The 24,327-nt window shown below is 48.0% G+C and overlaps 1 protein-coding gene across 2 annotated transcripts in view; it reads left to right on the top strand.

The window, feature by feature from the left end:
* The window catches only part of nrg3 (neuregulin 3), a 314,472-nt gene extending 293,510 nt beyond the window's left edge, over nt 1-20,962 (top strand). Inside the window, exons 4-9 of one of the 2 annotated variants that reach the window (XM_033012934.1) lie at nt 796-822; nt 9,248-9,350; nt 13,915-14,038; nt 15,920-16,044; nt 18,647-18,841; nt 19,950-20,962. In XM_033012934.1, coding sequence (XP_032868825.1) covers nt 796-822; nt 9,248-9,350; nt 13,915-14,038; nt 15,920-16,044; nt 18,647-18,841; nt 19,950-20,442 — 1,067 coding nt within the window. In that variant the 3' untranslated portion in view covers nt 20,443-20,962. The remainder of the gene's footprint in view (nt 1-795; nt 823-9,247; nt 9,351-13,914; nt 14,039-15,919; nt 16,045-18,646; nt 18,842-19,949) is intronic. The other variant, XM_033012935.1, reaches the window with a different exon arrangement.
* Nucleotides 20,963-24,327: the final 3,365 nt, after the last annotated feature.

Below are 24,327 nucleotides of genomic sequence, written 5' to 3'. Positions count from 1 at the left end.
GACAGTCAACATTAAGTTTGTGACAAATAACACTTGAAATCTATGACGGTAAATGCATGATTGTAAAATAAAATATGTATATCAATTACAAGACCATCTTACGAGTTAAACACATTTCTGCTCGTTGAATTCCTAATGAAAGCCTTGTCACAGACGGCTGTGGAGGCCAAGTCAATGGATACATTTTAGTCAGGTAGATCGATTCTTGATTAGTGCGGGTGTCAGGGGTTATGGGGAGAAGGCAGGAGAATGGGGTTAGGAGGGAGAGATAGATCAGCCATGATTGAATAGCGGAGTAGACTTGATGGGCCGAATGGTCTAATTCTGCTCTTATTCCTTATGATCTTATGGCCTTATGTTCTCCATGTCTAGAGGATTACAAATGAGGTAATCTTGTGGTAAATTGATATAGTGGACTGGAGATAACCGCTTCTCTGTGATTATACAGACCACAAGAGGTTATGATGCTGATTGCTGACATTGTCTCTCTCTCTCTCTCTCTCTCTCTCTCTCTCTCTCTCTCTCTCTCTCTCTCTGTCTTTCTCTGTCTCTCTCTGTCTCTCTCTCTCGCTGTCTCTTTCTCTCTCTCTCTTTCTCTCTCTCTCTCTCTCTCTCTCTCTCTCTCTCTCTTTCTCTCTCTCTGTCTCTCTCCCTCTGTCTCTCTCCCTCCCTCCCCCTCCCTTCCCTCCCCTCTCCCTCCCATCCCCCCCCCCCCCCCCCCCTCTCTCTCTATCTCTCTCTCTCTCCCTCGCTCCCTTTCTCTTTCTCACCCTCTCCCACCTTATCCCAACGCAGCAGAACATCTCGGAATAGAATTTATGGGTATGGCCATTCAGTTTTGTTTCTCCTCCCTCGTCGTGCGTGTCAGCCTGCCTATATGTCGGGTTTTATCTTTGTGCCGTGATATGTTTTATCTGTGTTATGATCCGAGTTCCTGCTTCCCTGTGTCTGCTCGCTGTGTCTCTGTTTCCGCCTGATCTCTGCCCCTCGCGTGGTCTGGCTTGTGTTCTCTCCAGTGTGTTCCTCCCTTTGTGTCTGCCCCTCTGCCTGTGCCCGGTCCGCGCCCAGAAGCTACGCCCAGCCCAACATTGTGGACGCAGCCCAGACCATCACACACACCAACCTCACTCCCATTGAAGGTCTGATCAGAAATGATGTGTGAGATTATGGCCTGTTGCTCATCCACGTGGTCATGATCCAAGGAAGAAGGTTCTCCACCTGAAAACGTCACCCATTCCTTCTATCCAGAGATGCTGCCTGTCCCGCTGAGTTATGCCCCTGTCCCACTTAGGAAACCTGAACGGAAACCTCTGGAGACTTTGCGTCCCACCCAAGGTTTCCGTGCGGTTCCCGGAGGTTTTTTGTCAGTCTCCCTACCTGCTTCCACAACCTGCAACCTCCGGCAACCACCTGCAACCTCCGGGAACTGCACGGAAACCTTGGGTGGGGCGCAAAGTCTCCAGAGGTTTCCGTTCAGGTTTCCTAAGTGGGACAGGGGCATAACTCCAGCATTTTGTGTCTATCCCCCTTCCTTTGACTCCATTTGTACTTCACGCAGCCTCGGCAAGGCCAGCAGCATAATCAAGGACGAGTCGCACCCTTGCCACCCTCTTCTCCCCTCTACCCATCAGGAAAAGGTATAGAAGTGTGAAAACACACACCTCCAGATTCAGGGACAGTTTTTTCCCAGCTGTTAACAAGCACCTGAACCACCCTACCATGACTAGGGAGCGGTCCTGAACTGCTGTCTATCTTATTAGAGACCCTCCGACTGTCTTTGAACGGACTTTATTAGCTTTATATTGCACTTGATATTGCACTTAGATTTACCATGTATCTGTACACTGTGGACGGCTCGATTGTAATCATGTATTGTCTTTCTGTTGACTGGTCAGCATGCAACAAAAGCTTTTCACTGTGTCACGCTACACGTGACAATAAACTAAACTATATTAAGCTAAACATCTGTCTGAAGAAGGGTGTCGACCCGAAACGTCACCCATTCCTTCCTTCCGGAGATGCTGCCTGTCCCGCTGAGTTACTCCAGCATTTTGTGTCTATCTTCATCTTAAACTCAACATTAGTTCCATGTGGCCCCAGCTGTCTGGCTACTAGTTGCAACTCTTACTTCTGTCTGTTGGTGGGATTCTCTCTTTCTGCGTAAAATGGTCCACGTGCTCGCTGTTGGTTTATTTCAGAAATGGCGGCAAATGTAAAAAGTGCTGGAGGTACTCAGTGGGCCAGGCAGCATCTGCGGAGGTAAAGGACCGATGATGTTTTGGGTGGGGACCTTTCTTCAGAAATGGCGGCATTGTGGGCCAAAGACTGAGCTGCCACAGCCAAGCCCACTGATCTGGTTCAGTCCCATGTCCACACTCACACCTCACCAAGTGGGACCTCAGCATGTGGTGTGTCAGTCTGTCACAGTCATAGACTCATACAGAGTGGAACCACTTTGGCCCAACTTGCCCCTCCCGACCAATGTGCCCCTTCTGCTTTAGTCCCACCTGTGTGTGTTTGGCCCTTATTCCTCTAAACCTGTCCTATCTATGTACCTGCCCAAATATAGCAGCCTATAGTACCTGCCTCACCTACCTCCTCATTCCATATGTCTACCACCCTTTGTGTAAAAAAGTTGCCCTCAAGTCTCCCCTGTTCAATCTTTCCCCTTTCACCTTCAACCCACGTCCTCTGATTCTTGATTCCCCTACTCAGAGTAAAAGACTGTGCGTTCACCCGATCTATTCCCCTCATGATCTTATACACCTCTGTACGATCACCCCTCATCCTCCTGTGCTCCAAGGAATAAAGTCCTAGTCTGCTAAACCGCCCCCTATAGCTCAGGCCCTCAAGTCCTGGCGATATCCTCGTCAATCTTTTCTGCCCCCTTTCAGTTGGAACATCGTACAATCGAGAAACATGCCCTTCGGCCCACTGATCCCGTGCCAACCATCCATTTACACCAGACGTTTTGTGCTACGCACATTCCCATCAGCACTCCCCAGATGCCACCATTCACCTGTACACTGGGGGGCCAATCAACCTGCTAACCCGCAAATCTTCTTGATGTCCGGAGCGTAAAAAGTCAATGAGTCGGCTTCTGGGTAAAACATGCAAACTCCACACAGAGAGCATTTGCGGTCAGGACTGAGGCTGAGTCGCTGGAGCTGCGAGGCAGTCTCTCTCTTAGCTGCACTGCTGTGTCCTCCAAGTGTTGGACGCTGCTCACAAACACACAACTGTAGCCCCTGTCCCACTATCCCGAGTTACTCACGATTTCTCCCGAGTTTTCCCATTGCTTCAAACTCGGAGAATGTCCGTAGCGAGTCCGTAGATAGTTTGTAGCAACTCGTAATGCCAGCCGCAGGTACTCGGGGCATCTGGTACTCGGGGCAACGGGACGTTTTTTCACCGTTGAAAAATGCCCACGAGTAAAATAAATAGCCCCGGGTACCTACGGCTGGCTATTACCGTAATTCTCCGAGTTTGAATCAAGGGGCAGGGGCTTAAGTCCTCGCTTGACCACAACTATCTCATCGCTCTTTGAACTTGTCAAGCATCCCTCAATGTGCCCAGTTCCCCATCGAGACCATGAACTATGACCTGTGACCCGTCATGTATATTATGATCCCTGTTCTCACAGATATTTATCCCATCACGGTGCCCGTTACAGCTTGTTTGTATTTTTTGGCAATATGTCAAGAGCAAAGCAAATCCCACCCAACCCACTGCCGGCCAAACTTGTGTCTATATTCTTCGTAACTTTGGCCAACTTTCCTTCCCTCCCTATCCTCCCACACATCGCATCCCTGCCTGTGAATACATGACAGTGTTACTCACAAGTAGTGATTCAGTTCGGTTTAGTTTATTGCCAGTTTACAGGTACAGTAAAAAGCTTTTGTGTTGCGTTCTATCCAGTCCGCGGGAAGACAATACATAGTTACTATTGAGCCCTGATGCCAGGGGTCTGATGGTTTGATGGGGTCACCAGCCAGGCTTTGGCCACTGTCTTGGTTTGGACAGCTGGATTCCCACCAGCTCTCATCCCTCCATGTATTGGGAAGTACATGCCCGAACACACTGGCCAGAACATGCATCACCCTGACCACCACCGGACATTGCCACACGCTGCATCTTGGTGGCGCTCACAGAATCTCTGGTGCTCTGTCCTGGCAGATAATTCCTTCAGATGATTAGTTTATCACTTGGAACAAGAAAATAACTGCAGACTCGACATCATCAAACATTCAACTGACATCTCCACCAAATCAGAACTGAATCCTCACCTCCAGCACTGACCCACACACTGACGCCCACGTTTGAACCCACACTAACATTGTACTATTGTAACATGGTACTAACATCATACTGTCAGACTCCTCAAACTGACCCCAACGCACTAATTACTCCTGACACATGCACACACACACCCGCACACGCACACACTCACACTCTCCCACACACACACTCACACACATACATTCAAACTCACGAACTGACACATGCACACACTCACACAAACATACACTCACACACTTGCACACATGCACACACACCACGCCAACACACACACCCCTCTCTCTCTCTCACACTCACACATACATACACACACTTGCACACACACTCACACACACACTCATACACTGACGCACATGCAGACACATACACATACACACACACTCTCTCACTCACATACTCATACACACACACACACACTTACACACTCACACACTGATGGACATGCACACACACTCACACACACACTCATACACTGACGCACATGCAGACACATACACATACACACACACTCTCTCACTCACATACATACACACACTCACACACTGATGGACATGCACACACACTCTCTCACACACACTCATACTCACACACGTACACACACACACACACTGACGCATATGCACACACAAACTTGCACACACATACATACACACACTGACGCACACTCGCACACACACACTCTCTCTTTCTCTCTCACTGTCACTGTGAATCAAACATGTAACTGTGGCGTTTAATAGCTGTCAAGATGCTGCATTGTACAATAGCACAAAGAAAACTCTTCAGCTCATTGTTTGCGTTGGTCCTTCTGAAGTGCAGTTCAATTAGCCCCACTTTTGCTCTATATCGCTGTTAGTTATTTCCCCAGTATTTATCTATTCCCTTTCACATGCATGTATTGAATGTTTCCGTGGCCTATCACTGAATGTATTCCCAATCCCAGTCACTCGCTGCCTTCAATAATTTAATGCCCTGTTGTCTCTGTTTTTTCCCCAATAATCACCTTTAACTTTTGGATAACAATCCTTCATCCACTAGAAACATTATTTTTATTTATGTTATCTAAACTTTTCCTGATTTTGAACATCTCAATCAGTCTCAAATCCCAGCCTCTACAATCTCCACAAAGCTGGTGCCTTATCCAAGAGACTTTTCTCGTCAATGCTCGATTCACCCTTTCTTATGCCTTCGTGACCCTGAAGTCGGATGCCCAGAAATGGGCTATATAGTCCAGCCGGTGGCAAGCCAGTTTCCCAACTCCGAATTCAGTACAGATCTCCGTCCTGGGGGCGGAGTTGGATTCACTGGAGGTGGTCTTTGAGGGGAGGATGCCCCTCAAACTGCGGGCAATCCTGGACAATACAGCTCACCCCCTCCTTGACACACTGAGGTCAACCTGAGGAGCACCTTCAGCAACAGACTGGTTCCACCAAGATGCGGCACAGAACACCACAGGAGATCCTTCTTCCCCGTGGCTATCAAACTGTACGACTCCATTCCCTTCTGTCGTGGGGTAAACTGACTTCCCCCCCACCTCCTCCCCAAACCTTTCCACTCAGCACCTTGATGTTATGTTTCATGCATCTTGTGTTTTATGACTGTTGGCAGATTCATTTCCCTCCTGGGATAAATAATGTTCTATTGTATCATATCGTATCGTATATACATGCTTGCTATAACTTCCCAGGATCTTGTTCTTTATGTCTCAATTTATAACACCAAGAGGTCCCACTCACCGGTCTCAGTTTCTGCTGTCCATGTAGAATTGTACTGTTCCATCTCGTGGTGTCTCACCTACCAACACACACTGATCCACACTTCACCACATTAAATTTCACCGTCCATTCAAGTAGCACTCCCTGATCAGATCACTATCACAGAGACTTACAGCACAGAACCAGGCCCTTCGGCCCACCGTGCCCATTCCAGCCATCAAGTACCTATCCTCGCCCTTGGTCCATCGGTCTACTATTCCTCAATATCCTCCTTACCCTTTACCACACTTCTGAGATTTGGTTCATTTGCAGATTTTGCAAAGCTTATTCTAAATCTAAAACCCAAATCTACAAGATGAATATGAATACCAGGAAAATCAATGGTTCTGGTGCCAATCCTGAGAATTTGGCTTTGCACATGTCTCCAGACGGAGAAACACGTGACCATCATGGCTCCCTGGTTCCGTTCCCAAGGCCAAAGATATATTCATGTTCCTTTAGCTTTAGGGGTTTAGTTTTGCACGTTATCAGACCATCTGGAACTTCAAATACATGAACAGATACATTGGATATGAAAGATTTCGGGGGATATGGGCCAAACGCAGGCAGGTGGGACTGATGTAGATGGGACATCTTACTTGGCATGGGCGTTGGGCCGAAGGGCCTGTTCCCATGCAGTCTGACTCTATGACCCCATGACCACACAGCAGATCGGGCCTATGTTATGTTTCTCCGTGACCAGTCCAACAGAGACAGTCGGGATTTGCCCATCACCTATCACTGCCTCCTCTCCTTCACTAGGTTTTGCTTGCCCAGTGGCGATTAACCTGTACTGTTGGTAGCTTCCTCTCACCGGCCTGTAATTCTTAGATTTATCACTGCTCCTCCTAATGAACAAGCATTTTGCTTTTTGCAGTCCCTCATGTGAAAGGTAATGCAAAATATTTCTCAGCTATTTCTCTGCTCCCTCTGATAGATCAGAATTTTAGTTCTATTCAGCTAACAAGTATCTGATAAGCCTTTTATTGATAGTGCACTCACATATTCAAATTCCCTTTTATGCAAACTGCTAATTTATTCTAACACTGACTCTTTGCTTCTTAAGTTCTTTTCTCGTCCTTACCATGTGATACTTTTGTTGACCCCAGCTTTTTTTTTCTTACATCCCTGAGCTGACAGAACACTTTGTCACACAGATACCCCTGAATCATAGAGACATCCAACACAGAAATAGGCCCTTCGGCCCATCACATCGGCACCAACTGTCAAGGATCCATTTCCACGAATCCCATTTTACGCTCCGCAGAAAACGATCAACTCCCTACAGATTCTCCCACTCACTCTAACACCAGGGAACATTTCTAGTGGCCAATTAACCTACTAACCCAATGGTTATTGGGATGTAGGAGCTAAACAGAGCATGTGGTGGAAGCCCACGTGATCACAGGGAGAACATGAAAATCCCATCCAGACAATATCGGTGGCTGGCCTGGGATCGAACCTGGGTCGCACCTAAGGTGGCATCCTGATCAGTTGCACCATTGTCATGCCAATTAGGGCTGCTCCTCCCACATTTACCTGCCCATGACTGCACGCAATCCACTTCTACTGTTGACCTTTTCCCCTTTGTTCACGGCCAGTCTTCAACCCTGATTTTCCAAGATCAAATCCTTTACGTAATTGGGAATTTTAATTCTCAGTTATTCCATGTCTTCATCCAGAAAATAAATCACTTTCGATAGTACAGTCAACCCCCCCCTCCACGCATGCCATTGTCCACTGAGCTGTCTAAGACCAGATCTACAAATTGCCTCCTCTATCAACAGGGGAAATCACATCCACCAATCTAGACAATGGGTGAACATGCCCTTCGGCCCATCAGATCTGTACTAACCATCAAGCATCTCTTTACATTGATCCCATGCTATTCTGCCCACAATCCTATTCCATGTTAATGCAGGATTGAGCTCCTTCTACACAGCCCCGTTGAAGGTCCCCATCATCAGGACAGCACAGGTTACATATTGATTACAGCTTCCTCTGTACTGCTCCGTTCAACTCTCTGCGTAGCCGTGCTCTCTCATTCTTCCTGCGCTTGATTACACTGCTCACCCCTTATCCCCTCCAGGACATTGATTCACCTCCCATCCTGGCCTTGGAATTCTCACAAAGCCCAGTTCCTCACTTTGAACCCACAGGGCAACACACCAGCAAAATCGTTTTAGTTTTTCATTTTCCTGAGTTCCGTTTGTAGGTGTGTGTGCATTTTATCAAAGGCCTGGGGTGGCTGTGATTTGGGTTTGAACTGATCGAGTCCGTTCACTGAATCCATCAGCCACCATGTAAATCGCATGGGTTATCAGCGTTCCGGGAATGGAAATGGTCCCTGGGTGCATGTGGTGTGTTGTGCCGATTGAAGCAAAACTCTGCAAGAAGCACAAGATGAAAGTGCAGGTCAAAGAGATCATCCAATCAATTAAGATACTAAGATACACACATATGCACACACACTCACCTACACGCACATACATACACACACATACACACATACGCACATGTACTCACCCACACGCACATACATACACACCCATACACATCACAAGCACGCACAAACACACACTTACACAGCATACACACACACACACACACAAAAAACACATGCATACATGTGCATGCACACATACGCATACACACACATGCACAAACACATGCACACATATGCACACACTCATGCACATACACACACACATGCACGCACACATTTACACACACAAACACATGCGTGCATGCGCGCACACGAATATGCACACACAAGCACCTGCAAATACAGACACACATACCATACGTGTTGAGGCACTTGCACAAACATGCACACATGAATGCATGCATGTTGAAGCACATGCATGAAACACATCACTACATATACACAAATGAAAACACGAATACCTCCATATATAACATACATACATGCGCACACACACACAATTAGCATGAACACACATGAATAAATGCACACACAGAAAAGTGCACAAACACGCACACACATGTGCACACACACACACACAAAAACATATGAAACCAGACCACAGATATGCGAACGTGTGGCCACACAAATCACCCATGGTAATGAGAATGCTTCTGAAAGCAAGCGTTTATGTAGATGTGCCTGGTCACGAGGGTATTCCCAGGCGAGTGTGACAAATGGTGATTTTCTCTGCCTGTGTTTCTGTCCACAGAGAGTGAGGATCTGTACCAGCGCCAGATCATGTCAATAACCTGCATCACAATCGGACTGACAGTGGTCGGGATGCTTTGCGTGGTTCTTTACTTCAAAACAAAGTAAGTCCATTCCCGCTGGACGTGTGGCACGTCAACCTTGTCTGAAAGTCCCCAGACATTCCGTCAGCTCCACCAGTCCACTGCGTCCAATTTACCTCGATAAGTCCGCTCCCGTGATAATGCATGCGCTGTCTGCTTGCTCAGCAGGGGAGCCCTCTCATGGCCTCGGTCCCAGGTTGTGAGTTCAAGTCCCACGCTGCCATCATGAGATTAGATCCCGGGCCAGTATACCCTGTGCAATACCGTGGGACTAGCAAGATAACACCACAAGGCTGAGGTAGAGAGGGAGCGCTCTACTATCCTAGACACTGACCATCACAGGTGAATGAGTCCCTCAGTGAGACTGTGAGTACCACAGGCAATGACTCTCACTGGGGTACAAGTTCCCTGGACATTAACTGTCCACTGACCGTGGCTGCCTGTGGCTACTCAACCCAGCATGAATCCCAGCTCTACAGACAGCCTCACACTGGTCAATGAACATTGAATGGTGCAGCGCAGGAAAAGGCCCTTCGGCCCACAATGTCTGTGCCGGACACAATGCCAAGATAATCTGATCTCACCGGCCTTCACATCATCCATATCCCTCCATTCCCTGCACATCCATGTGCTGATGTAAAAGCCTCTTAAACGCCACAATCGTATCTGGCTTCACCACCACCCTAGATACTCACTGCTTTCTGTGTAAAAAACATGTCCCTCCCCCCCCCCAAATCTCCTTTCATCTGTTCACTGCCAAGTTTTTTTTCTCTCTTGGCCATGACCTTATGTTGAGGCTGGGACTATCCTAACGTTGAAGAAACAATTAGACAGGTACCTTTAATGGATAGGGCAGGTTTGGAGGGCTATGGACCAAATGTAGGCAGGTGGGACTAGTGTTGCTGGGACATGTTGCCCAATGCGGGCATTGGGCAGGAGGGCCTGTTTCCACACTGTATCACTCTGGCTCTATGAACTGAGTATACTCGGGGGTGGCAGTGAACGGGTTAAACTTCGCCCCTCTCATCTGAAAGCTATGCCCAGGTGCCTTGGACATTTCCACACTAGTTCGGACTGTTTACCTATCCTATTTTCTATCAGGAAACTACTGAGACTACGTATTTCCTCAGTAATCCAGGCTCTATCTCGTTGTAGCCTCTACAGGGGGCTGTGGCTGAGCCACGAGATATTCATACATGGCTTGCTCCATCCAGTCCTTCTGCGTCAGCCCGGCACGAGATCAGTCCGAGGGGTAATTAATTTAAAATGCCCAGCCCATTTATTTGATGAACAATCAGATGGAAGGCAGCGTCCTCCTGAGATCACAGCGCTAACAAACTCATTTCTGACCAGGCCATTCATCGAAGCCACTGTCATAACCAGTTTTCCAGTTGGATGCAATAACAGGGAGAGAGATAATTAAATTTAATTAAAACATTGGCATGCAGGTTACCGCCATAGTAAAACTACTCATTGAAACGAGAAGCGACGACACTCTCAGGCTCGGTGATATTTTCATACCGATTTGCTCGGTACGGGCGGTGATAAAATTGCGTGGTCATGTTCAAGGCATCTTCACCCTGGGGACTGATGGAGTAGGGGCCGTAGACACAGAGTGCAGGAGTCCACAGCCCAGCACGACGCTGGTCACAGTGGCAACATCGTTAATAGATTCCGATCTATCGTCTTGTCATGAGAACTGGAGATCAGAAAATATTGCCAAGCAAATCTGAACAGATGCTGCCGGCTGAGTAAGAAAATGCAGATGAGATCAGAGCTGACCCATTATCCCTGTCCGTTTGTTCTCCACTCTGGTTGGAGATCCATGCACGGAGGTTGATCCAGTTCCCTCCGTCCATGGGGTTCAGTCATCGCTCCACATCTTGGAATTGGGCAAACCTCTACAGAGAGTCATAGAGTGATGCAGTGTGGAAACAGGCCCTTCAGCCCAACTTGCCCACACCAGCCAACTACACTAGTCCCACCTGCCTGTGTTTGCCTGACAGATCAGCCAAGATTGAATGGTGGAGTAGACTTGATGGGCCGAATGGCCTAATTCTGCTCCTGGAACTTATAATATAGACCCAGGGACAAAGGGAGCTAGAAATGAGGTGGGGCTTGGACAAGGTGAGCCAAGGGCCCTATTTCCCTGGTGTGTGACTCTACCACTGCACGACTGTATCTCTCCTTAGATCATCTATCCACCCACATCCATTATGTTGAGTGGAAACATTCAAGGGATGGTTCAAGACGTGTTATTTCCAACCACTGTACTTTCATCGGTCACAGCATCAGCGGAATTGTTTTTGATTCCTTTTTCACCGGCAGAGGTGTCGTTTTGTCCGTCTTTCATCAGCAATCACTCTATCATGAGCTGAGGGTCCCTCAACCATAGACACAAGCCAGGCGTAAACCACAGCAAAGCGTTTTATGTTGCAGCTCACCATACAAATCACAGGCATGCGATTGTACAGCTTGGTTGCTAGGAGCAACATCCTTGAGAGCGCTCCCACTCTCCACGGCTTTCCTAAAGCCTTGGCAATCTGGCAGTCACAGCCCTGGTGCCACTCATGGCCTGTGGTGCCAGGCCTGTGGGCAAGGCTGCCTCAGGGTGGGATTGATGTCAAGCCATGCTATCGAGGAGGCATCGACACTTCCCACCTAGTGTGTAGAGCGCTCCAGGATGAATAAGAATTACATTTGCATTTGAGTTTAGTTTAGTTTAGAGAAACAGCACAGAAACAGGCCCCTCCGAGTCCGCACCGACCAGCAATCCCCGCACATTAGCACTACCCTACACACATGAAGGACAATCTTTTACATTTACACCAAGCCATTTAACCTACAAACCTGTACGTCTTTGGTGTGTGGGAGGAAACTGAAGATCTTGGAGAAAACCCACGTGGGTCACGAGGAGAACGTGCAAACTCCGCGCATACAGCACCCGTGGTCAGGATTGAACCCGGGTCTCCGGCGCTGTAAGGCAGTAGCTCTACCGCTGCGCCAACGTGCCACCCGGTGAATTATTCCCGGCCCTTTCTCGGGATATGTTGCATTTGGAGTGCGGTCTCTCATATTATTGAGCCAAGCGCGACAGAGCACATTGCTACATTTAATCTGGGACTATTCTAAATCTCCCAGGATTTTGCCGCATTAGATCCCTTCAGTTTAAATCATATTCACACCTGCTGTTCGCACATTTCCCAGCCACTGTAAGAGGTTTCTCATGCATTTTTTATCTGCCTGAATCTCAAGACCAGCAAAATTAGTTTAGTTCAGTGTTATAAAATGGAAATAAATGTTCTTGTGTAGGAAGGAACTGCAGACGCGGGTTTCAACCGGAGATAGACACAAAAAGCTGGAGTAACTCAGCGGGACAGGCAACACCTCTGGAGAGAAGGACTGGCTGACGTTTCGGGTCGAGTCTTTTCTTGTTGGAGTCAGATTGCTGGTATTGCGAAGGGTGGGGAAATCTGGAGGCTATAGAATGATGGTAGAGCTGTAAGGCAGTGGCACCTACTGTGGGACCACCGCACCAGCCGTATTTGAACCATGGTGCCTTACAGCGCCAGAGACCCGGGTTCGATCCTGACTATGGGTGCTGCCTGTATGGAGTTTGTACGTTCTCCCTGTGACCTGCCTGGGTTTTCTCCCGCTGCTCCGATTACCTTGCACATTCCAAAGACGTGCAGTTTGTAGGTTAATTGTCTTCTGTAAATTGTCCCTGGCGTGCAGGATAGTGTTAGCGTAGGGGGTGATCGCTGGTCCACACGGACTCGGTGGGCCAAAGGGCCTGTTTCAATAGACAATAGACAATAGGTGCAGGAGCAGGCCATTTGGCCCTTCGAGCCAGCACCGCCATTCAATGTGATCATGGCTGATCATCCCCAATCAGTACCCCGTTCCTGCCTTCTCTCCATATCCCCTGACTCCGCTATTTTTAAGAGCCCTATCTAGCTCTCTCTTGAAAGCATCCAGAGAACCTGCCTCCACCACCCTCTGAGGCAGAGAATGCCACAGACTCACCACTCTGTGAGAAAAAGTGTTCCCTCGTCTCCGTTCTAAATGGCTTCCACCTTTCCCTTCTAGAAACTCTAAAGTCTAAAATTGAATCATTTTCCCAGTGATCTGATAACTTTCTGGATCACAATGCAAAACTGACGCGAGCGATTTTAATGTGGCATCGCTGGCCATGAAGGGAAGGCTCCATCTTACATACTGTGTGCTTGACTTGTGCAGGATCTACAAACATCACGGTGCAGCAGATGTGGTGACTGTCTCCCTTTCACCCAGTGTGGGTGTGCAGTGCATGTAGCAATCATGAGTTCATAAGTGATAGGAGCAGAATTAGGCCATTCTACCCATCAAGTCTACTCCCCCATTCAATCATGGCTGATCTATCTCTCCCTGCTCACCCCATTCTCCTGCCTTCTCCCCATAACTCCGGATACACGTACTAATCAAGAATCAATCCATCTCGGCCTTAAATATATCCATTGACTTGGCCTCCACGGCCTTCAGTTGCACAGCTCACGGGCTAACTGCTGAGGTTTGCAGGGCGTGAAAATGCTCTCTGTTTCACCAGAAAACAAAGACAGAAGTTGCGAGATCAAGGCAAGGAGATTCGCTTTGCAAAGAGCTACAGTCTGAACGCCACGGACATGAACAGACCAGACAGTCCTCATCAGAGCGTCCTGCCTCTGGAGAAGGTGAGCAGCTGCCAGCTGGGAAAGTGGGCTCCTTTGGAAGTGACGGCGTCAAATAGACTCTGTTACCGCTACACCGCGTCTTCTGACGGGTAACATTGCAGTCTTCGATATCAATTGGATATTTGCACTCAATATCAAATTCTCTGACCTCTGATAACTCAACCAGCCACAAACAGGTCTATTAACCAAGTGGTAGAGTTGCTTCATCACAGAGCAGAGACCCGGGTTCGATCCTGAGTGCTGTCTGTATGGAGTTTGCACGTTCTCCCTGTGACCGGGTGGGTTTTCTCCAGGATCTCTGGTTTCCCCCCACACTCCAAAGGCGTACAGGTTTGTAGGTATAATTGTAAATTGCCCCTAGTGTGCGTAGGATAGTGTTAGTGTGCGGGGGTCGCTGGTCAGCGCGGATTCGGTGGGCCGAAGGGCCTGTTTCCGCACTGTATCTCTAAAGTAAACAAAACTGGTCTAGTCTGAAGAAGGGTCACGACCAGAAACGTGACCCATTCTTTTTCTCCAGAGATACTGCCTCTCGCTGAGTTAATCCAGCACTTTGTGTCTATCTTTGTCCTTTTATTGTAAATTATCTGTGATGTTAGCTCAGTTAATTTGAGCATAGATTGATCTGTTATTGAATCGCATTAGACCTCTTTATCACTCTTTAAATGCCAAATTAATGACTTATCCCTCCATCAATCGTTGCTTCACCTTTTCAGAGGAATTACTTTTGTTCCACCCGTTCCCCTCCCCGACGTTTTGCGATTTAAAACTAACTTGGCTCCTCTCTTTCACAGTTCTGAATAAGGATCATCAACCTGAAATGTTAACTCCGCTTCTCTTTCTGCAAATTTCTTATGTTTTTAGTTTAGTTTGGTTTAGTTTAGACATACAGCGCAGAAACAGGCCCTTCGGCCCACCGAGTCCACGCCGACCAGCTATCCCCGCACATTAACACTATCCTACACACACTAGGGACAATTTGCACTTATACCAAGTCAATTAACCTACAAACCTGTACGTCTTTGGAGTGTGGGAGGAAACGGAGGGTCCCAGAGAAAATCCATGCAGTCACGGGGAGGACGTACAAACTCCGCGTAGACAGCACCCGTAGTCGGGATCGAACCCGGGTCTCCGGCGCTGCAAGTGCTGTAAGGCAGCAACTCTACCGCTGTGCCACCCTGCCACCCTTTTACTTTCATTGTTTTTATTATTGATGACTGGACCATGAGATGTATCAGAAGCCATACACCTTGTGAACGGATCCCGCCACCTTTCATATCTCCTGACCTCCTGGGATTAGGTTGCATTGTCAATGAGTGAAAGATACAACATGGAAGCAGGCCCCTTTGGCCCACCGAGTCCACACTGACATCGCCTGTTCTCTGCTATCCCACTCTTGCATCCACTCCCTACACACTGGGGGGCAATTTTACTGAGGGCAATTAACCTACAAACCCGCACGTCTCTGGGATGTGGTCGGAAACCGGAGCACCCGGAGGAAACTGACATGGTAACAGGGAGAACGTGCAAACTCCACTCAGACAGCACCTGAGGTCACCTCTGATGCTGTGAGGCATGCAGTTCTACCAGCTTTAATATTAATTTATTAAATATTATTTTGTTTATTATATGTTATCTATGAGTATTGTGCTGACAAGCCTATTATGCTGCTGCAAGTAGGGATTTTAATGTTTGGTTAATATGACAATGAAACACTTTTGACTCTCTCTTGACTCCAACGAGGTACTAGGAGTGCAGGAAGAACTCTTGACTCTTGTCATTAGTAAGAGGACAGACTCCGCTCCTTGGTGATGCTAACTGTGGGCTCCTGAGACAACTCCAGCATCTCCCTAACCCTGAGCTGATGTCATCTGTGTTTTACAGTACACCAAGCCAGGCACCAATATTGGGGAGGAACGGCGGAAAGTTCTGGAATCGCAGTTCTTGGCTGCTGGATTGTCCCCGGCCAAATCCTCGCCATCGCCAAAACCATTGGGGAAACCGCAAAGGTAAATACACATTGACAACATCCCGAACAAAATCAACTCAACTCATTACTCTTCAGGAAAGAGTGGGAAAGTAATCTGTTGATCAACATGGATCTAAAAAAAGGGATTCCTCATCCATTACAAAATGTCTCCAAAGTCGAATACCTCCACTGTGACTCCAAGCATCACCACACCCACTAGTCCTCCATTATCTATTCTGCCTCTCACATCCTCAAAAAACTAGATTGTGGGGAGAAGGATGGGGTTCAGAGGAAAAGATAGATCAGCCGCGACTGAATGGCGGAGTTGACTCGATGGGCTGAATGGCCTACTTCTGCTCCTATGACATGAAATCAACTTATCAACAATATGTTTGTAAGAACACAATGCCCTTCCATAAATCCTTGTTAACTTTGTCCAATATTTCTTACTGTAAGTATCCTGTTAATAGATCTTTTATAATGGCCGCTAGCGACCAGTCTGTATGTCCCTGTTTTCTCTATCTTTCCTTCTCTAAACAATAGAATAACTGAACCCTGCATTCTATAGATGTTTCCATAATCTGTAGTATATTGGAAGATGGCAACCAAAGAATTAACGATTTCCAAGGCCATCCCTATTACATTACATATGTCTGACAATTCATTTACTTTCATTTCAAATAACCTCTTAAGCACTAATTTTTCAAAACTCCTATTTTTTTTAACCAATTTCACTTTTTAATTCGACTCTAGCTGCCCGAGCATTTCTGGAAAGTTGGTTGTGTCTTCTTCCATGCAAACACAACCAAAGTATTTGTTTCGGAAGGAACTGCAGATGCTGGTTTACACCGAAGATAGACACAAAATGCTGGAGTAACTCAGTGGGACAGGCAGCATCTCTGGAGAGAAGGAATGGGGGGGGGGGGGGGCTCTCTACCCCATCCTGAATGCTCCTTCTTCACTTTAACCAGTCACAGCGACGGGCATTCTTGGTTTAGAAACATAGAAAATAGGTGCAGGAGTAGGCCATTCGGCCCTTCGAGCCTGCACCGCCATTCAATATGATCATGGCTGATCATCCAACTCAGTATCCCATCCCTGCCTTCTCTCCATACCCCCTGATCCCTTTAGCCACAAGGGCCACATCTAACTCCCTCTAAAATATAGCCAATTAACTGGCCTCAACTACCTTCTGAGGCAGAGAATTCCACAGATTCACCACTCTCTGTGTAAAAAATGATTTCCCCATCTCGGTCCTAAAAGACTTCCCTCTTATCCTTAAACTGTGACCCCCTAGTTCTGGACTTCCCCAACATTGGGAATAATCTTCCTGCATCTAGCCTGTCCAACCCCTTAAGAATTTTGTAAGTTTCTTCCAAGGAGCTTTGATGTTTTCCTCTGCTCCTCTGGTGATCTGCTCTCTCTGCAGAATCGGGAACAGAGGTGCCTGTTTTAGGAATCTGGTTCATGCCAACGAGGTTCCAACCCAATGGAGACCACTAAATGGAACATGGAATTCAACAGTGGGTTGGAAGAGGACACTGATGTTGCTTCTAATGGTGGAGGATTTAGCGACCACAATATCGGCAATGTTTTTTCCAGAACTTTACCTTGCCTGCTGTACACAGTCCAAGTCTCAGAAGCATATAGGAAAGCAGGGATATATTAGCTTCTTGGTAAGACCATGGGTTTTTATACCACATCTGGTTTTGATCTTCAGACATCTTATTGGATTGACTGAGTTTATATTCATAGGAATTTAGAAGGATGAGAGGGTTTCTTATAGAAACATATCAAATTCTTAAGGGATTGGACAGGGTAGTTGCAGGAAAACTTTTCCCGATGTTGGGGGAGTCCAGAACCTGGGGTCACAGTTTAAGAATAAGGGGTAGGCCATTCAAGACTGAGATGAGGAAAAGCTTTTTCACCCAGAGAGTTGTGAATCTGTGGAATTCCCTGCCACCGAAGGCAGTGGAGGCCAATTCACTGGATGTTTTCAAGAGCGAGTTAGATTTAGCTCTTAGGGCTAATGAAATCAAGGGATATGGGGGAATAAGCAGGAACGGTGCTTTTAGATGATCAGCCATGATCGTATTGAATGGCGGTGCTGGCTCGAAGGGCCGAATGGCCTACTCCTGCACCTATTTCTCTATGTTTTTAAGACTGTACGTGAGCCATTTACAGTGCATAGATACATGATAAGGGAATAACATTTAGTGCAAGGTAAAGCCAGCAAGGTCCGATCAAAGATAGTCCGAGGGTCACGATGGAGGTAGATAGCATTTCAGCACTGCTCCCTGGTTGTGCTTGGATGATTCAGTTGCCTGATAACAAAATGGCCCTGAATCTGGAGGTGTGCATTTTCACATTTCTATACCTTTTGACTGATGGGAGAGGGGAGAAGAGGGAGTGACCAGGTCACACTTGTCAGAGCAAGTTGTCACAAGGGGTAGATCACAGATTGAAACCGAATGAACAATAAAGCCCATAGTGGGGTGTAGGGGAGATCACGAGAGGGGTGGACCTGGCACTCTCCGCACACCCGCCGTTCCTCTTTCAGCCAGGGTTTCGAGCCACGATCACTCCCATGTCTCAGTGTGCAGTAACCTTGTGACCACTGTAACAATCTCACTGGCCAACAGGTATTGTCCTTCCTCCTCACTGAGCCCGAGGCAGCTGGGCAGGATGTCGTCCAGGGTCAGCCCCCGCCCCTCGCCTCCGCTACTCCACGGTTCGCCGAGTTCACTTGGAGGAGGACAAGCCTCAAAGTCACCCAGCACAAGCAGACCGATGCAAGAGCAACCTCCATCAGTCAATGACCTGCTGGACAGAAAACGGTAGGAATCCAGTCTGTGTATACGTGTCTGTAAATGGTCACATGTGTAGAAGTGTGCGTGTCTTTGTGCCACATCAGTGTATATGAATGTATGTTTATAGGGAAGTAGCATGTGTGTGTGTCTGTGTGTGTGTGTGTGTGTGTGGGGATTGAGTATGCTGGAGTGTACAAAAATGTGTACACCCACATGTGCGCAAAAGTACATGCACATGCCTTTCTGTGTATTTCTGCACAAATAATTGTGTGCGTCTGAATGTATGTGAGTGTGTGTATTTGTTTATGTGTATATATGTGTGGTGTGATTGTGTGTGTGTCTGTATGAATTTTGCATGCGTGTGTGTGTAAGTATGTGTGTATGTATATGTGTGTATTTGTGTGCTCTGTGTATGTGTGTGTTTTCTGTGTGAGGGTGTGTGTAACTGCATGCGTTTATATATACATGTATGTGTGTGTATATTGGTGCAAGTGTGTGTGTATATGTGCAATGTGGGTATATGTGTGCGCATGTGTGTAGGTGTCTGTGTGCGGGTGGGTGTGAGTGGGTACGTAAGTATGTGTATGTACAGTATATATGTGTGTGTGTTTGTGTCAGTGTGCACACTGTGTGTGTGTATGTGTGCACTGTTAGTGTGTGTGTGCATTGTGAGTGTGTGTGTGTTTGCATTGTGTGTGTGTGAACTGTGTGTTTGCACTGTGTGTGTGAACTGTGTTTGTGTGTGTGTGTGTGTGTGCACTGTGTGTGTGTGTATTGTGTGTGTGTGTGTGCACTGTGTGTGTGTGTGTGTGCACTGTGTGTGTATGTATTGTGTGTGTGTGCACTGTGTGTGTGTGTGTGCGCTGTGTGTGTGTGTGCACTGTGTGTGTGTGTATTGTGCGTGTGTGTGCACTGTGTGTGTGTGTGTGTGCACTGTGTGTGTATGTATTGTGTGTGTGTGTGCACTGTGTGTGTGTGTGCACTGTGTGTGTGTGTGCACTGTGTGTGTGTATGTATTGTGTGTGTGTGTGCACTGTGTGTGTGTGTGCACTGTGTGTTTGCGTGTCTGTAAATATGTTGTGCAGCCTCTTTGCCTGTTCTGATTGCAGTCCGGTGGTTGCTGTTTCCACTGTAGAGCTGCAGCCGTGGGCCGGCATTGCCCGGAGAGTCCCGGTGAGGCTCGGCCCGAAGCCTTCCACCGACCGGTGCAGCTGTGCCCGCTGGAGCTGCGAGACAGGGGCAGGCCGGGGCAGTGCTGGGCCGCCTCGGTGCCCGTCACCCCACTGATGGGGGAGAGGAGCTGCGTGCGGGTGCAGGCGGAGTGCCGGGATGGGGACCGAGCCGACACCTCTCCCTGCTCCTTCCCAACCGAGCTGACCAGCGCCAGCGCCCCCAACACCCCGCTCCGTGCAGCGGACGGGCAACAAGTGGAGATGCTCCTACAGACGGTGCAGCGGCAGATCCAGCTGTTGGCTCTGGCCGGACGCAACCCCGAGGACTATGAACTAATCAACGAGTGCGAGGAGCAAGCTGGAGACAACACGGATTTTCTTCCTGTGGCCTCAGCAGAGGAGGTACCATTTCTGCTGAAGAAGGAACAATGTAGAGACTGTGAGCTGGGAAAGTGACATTCTGCTAGCTGTACCTTCATTGCATTGCGAACCTGGGAAATGGGAAGAGTAAGACCAGAGGAAAATTATTTATATGCATTTATTTAAAGCATTTAATTAGAAACCAAATAGTCTGTTGCCCCCATAGTGGTTTATGGAAACTATTTTGTATTGTTTTATCAGATAATGTTTCTTTATTTCTGGTGAAGATCTTAGTGCCTATTGTCCGCAGTGGGTGTATAATGGGACGTGCTGTGTTTCACCAGATTAACTCCCAGCACCTACATCGTTCGCACAGCCTCACTCTCTGGACTAAGCGCGGACCTGGGTCTTGCCATTGGCACAGCCAAGGGGTACAAGGGTTGCAACGTGCAAGGGCACAGAGGAGAGATAACACACTTCACCGGGTGTGAGGGTTTCGGACCAGACACCGTCCGTGGCAAGCGATTCAAGAGAGAGTTAGACTTAGCTCGTAGGGCTAATGGAATCAAGGGATATGGGGAGAAAGCAGGAACGGGGTACTGATTTTGGATGACAAGCCATGATCATATTGAATGGCGGTGCTGTATCGAAGGGCCGAATGGCCTACTCCTGCACCTATTTCCATGTTTCGAAGCTGCATGTACGTTGTGTAGCTGGAAGCAGAAGGCAACTTAACCACTGAGTCTGGATGAACACATTTCTAACGCAGCCGCGTGTTCCGTGCCGTGCGGTTGAGCCCGGGCTCCACGGTGTGGGGCCTGCTGACACCAGAGTAGCAGCAACATCTATCTGCCCGCTGTTGACTCTGCAAGACCCGTGTGTCACACCAACCTGACCCTGCCCCCCTTGGTGACCAGGAGTTCCAGCTGTGAACCAGTAAATGCCCTTGGCTACCAGTGTTGCGGCTGTGGGCTTCAGTGTTGCCCTTTGCTCACTCAGTGCTCCACCTGAGCCCAGCTGTTGCCCCTGGTCAGCCAATTCCAGCTGTGAGCCCCAGCTGTTGGCCAGTGTAGTTTCGGGGCAGTGGCTGGAGTGACAGGGAGTAAGACTACTGAAGGTTCCCACGCCATCTCAGTGATGGATTCCCAGCTCTGGCTGATAAAGGATAGCTCTCTCTCTCTCTCTCTCTCTCTTTCTATCTCTCTCTTTCTATCTCTCTCTATCTCTGTCTCTCTCTTTGTATCTCTCTCTCTGTATCTCTCTGTGTCTCTCTCTCTGTCTATGTCTATCTATATCTTTATATCATCTCTCTCTGTATCTCTTTCTTTCTATCCCTTTATCTCTCTATCTCTCTCTATCTATCAATCTATCTCTATATCTCTGTATCTCTCTCTCTCTAAGTATCTCTCCCCTCAACTAGCTGGAGGACAATTAAGAATGAGTCCAAGTATGCACTGCTGGATATGCCGCAAGGGACTGCAATGGGAGGCACCAAGGATGTCGTGCATTTCTAACGTAGCATGGCTTGGTCATGGGAATAATGCGACGCCACTCCAGCACCGAGACTCCGAGTGGTGAAATGACGGCACGCCCCGTGCACCCCCCACCCCCTCCCCTCAGCTGCCCTCCCCCTCCCCCCCCTCCACCACCCCTGTCCACCACACAGCCCACACACAAGGTGAGGTGCCCTGTGAAAACCAGAGGTCACACACCTCACTGATGCCGTGTCAGAGTTCTTGTGACTGAAACAGCCGATCAGGTCCCCATTCATCACACAACCTGGTGGAGCCCATGGTGTACAAATTAAAAACTATTTAAAAACTTGATGGAGCCTCTTTGATTCTGCATTTTCCTCAAACATTTCCATCGTCCTGGATTGGCCTTGGGGAGATGGCATGGGTTGTCCTTGTAAACCTCTGCAGTGTACGTGAGGTGAAGGTGCCCCCAGAGTATTGGTCCAGGATTTATTGGTGTCAACGATGAAGGAACAGCATCAGTTTTCCCAGTCAAAATGGTGGGTGATGGAGGGGGAGCTAGAGGTAATGTCCCCCTGCACTTGGCACTCCTTCCTGGTTGCAGAGGACCAGGGGGGTTTGGGGAAGAGATGGTGGGCTGTTGTCAGAGTAGCCCATGCATGGATCATGCATTTTTCGTGGTGGTCCTCCTTGCATCCACCGTGTGCTCTGGGCATAGAATTAGCTGGTTGTGCAGCACAGAAACAGGTCCCCCCCCCTCCCAGACCCCCTCTATATTAATCCCTTTTGCCCGCACTTGGTCCCTTAACCTACTGTGTCCTGGCAATTCAGGTGTCGACAGATGCTTCTTGACATTTTGTGAGAATCTCACTTCATCTTCTCAGGCAGTGCAACCCAGTCTCCAACTCAAGATGAAAAATGTTCAGCCACAGATCCTCTCTAGACATTGTACTCCTCGCCATATGCCTTCTGGTCTTAGACATCTCTGCCACAGGGAATGGTTCAGTACTTTCTACCTTACTACCATACTATCAGGACATCCCCCCATCCCCCTCTGCATTAAGAGAAACAAAATGCATTCTCTCCTCCTAACTGAAGGCATAGATAGAGTGGATGTGGAAAGGATGTTTCCACTGGTGGGAGAGTCCAGGACCAAAGGTCATAGCCTCAGAATTAAAGAGCGCTCTATTAGAAAGGAAGTGGAGAGGATTGAATAGCGGTGTAGACTCGATGGGCCGAATGGCTTAATTCTACTACTATAACTTCCATCTCAGGCAGCATCCTGGTGAATCTCCTTGCACCTTGTCCAACACTATCACTATTGTGTAATGACCAGAACTGTACATAGTGTGTGCGTGTGTGGCCTGACCAAGTGTTCATGATATTGCATCAGAATCTCCCTGCTCTCACCATTCTACACCCACTTAATGAAAGCACGGGAACCTGATGCCCTCTTCTCCACCTTGCTACCTCCATAGATCTTCGCACTTGTAACCCATTTTCAGGATTGTCAAAACTGCCCATGGTCCCGCCATTCATGATGTACGGTATGTCCTGTTCATTTCTGACCCCTGCAAAGCGCATCATCTCACAGTAAGGTGAGGGAAAGTCATGAAATGGATGCTGGATTGATTGCCAAACGTTGGGCTACGTTGGCCTGGATGATCTTTTACTCATCAAGGTAGGTGGAGGATTTTCCACCACAATCCTGGCTTGGAGCGTCTTTGAGAAGTCAGCGGCCACCAGCAAGGTACTCAATTACTTTACAGTAATTATTGCAAAAGCTCTCATTACGTTTTTGGTCAATGGTAACCAGAGATTCTGGTAAAGTTATTGAAAGTCATGGGGAGATGGTTGTTGGGGATAGTCGCTTGAATAGCATGGCTGTTAGTTGATGTTTACCAAACACAGGCCTGAACACGGTCTGGTCTATGTGTAAGAAAGAACTGCAGATGCTGGTAAAATTGAAGGTAGACACAAAATGCTGGAGTAACTCAGCGGGTGAGGCAACATTTCTGGAGAGAAGGAGTGGGCGATGTTTTGCAGGTAAGGACAGATGTCAGAGGTTAGGGGGAGCAGGCAGGAGAATGGGGTTAGGAGGGAGAGATGGATCGGCCATGATTGAATGGCGGAGTAGACTTGATGGGCCAAATGGCCTGATTCTACACCTATTCCTTTTGACTTTATGACTGCATTATGTTCTGAGGAAAGCAACTGAATGATGCAAATGTTAGTGAACTTCCAGCCTAATAGTGGAAGGAGGATCATCGATGAAGCGATGAAAGAGCTGAAGGTGGCTGGGCCTCGGGAACTGGTGCTTGGGATTGGCCTCAATTCCAGCCCATCTTCCCCCAGTCTTAGATAGACACAAAAAAGCTAAAGTAACTAAATGGGTCAGGCAACATCTCTGGAGAAAAGGAATAGGTGACGTTTCTGGTCGAGTCCTTTCTTCAAACTGAGGGTCAGCCTTAGTCTGAAGAGGGGTCTCGACCCAAAACCTCACCTA

Source organism: Amblyraja radiata, chromosome 37, assembly GCF_010909765.2.
Source record: "Amblyraja radiata isolate CabotCenter1 chromosome 37, sAmbRad1.1.pri, whole genome shotgun sequence".
In the NCBI taxonomy this organism is placed as follows: domain Eukaryota; kingdom Metazoa; phylum Chordata; class Chondrichthyes; order Rajiformes; family Rajidae; genus Amblyraja; species Amblyraja radiata.
Note: the sequence above shows the minus strand (reverse complement) of the source record. Positions and strands in the feature narration are given on the sequence as shown.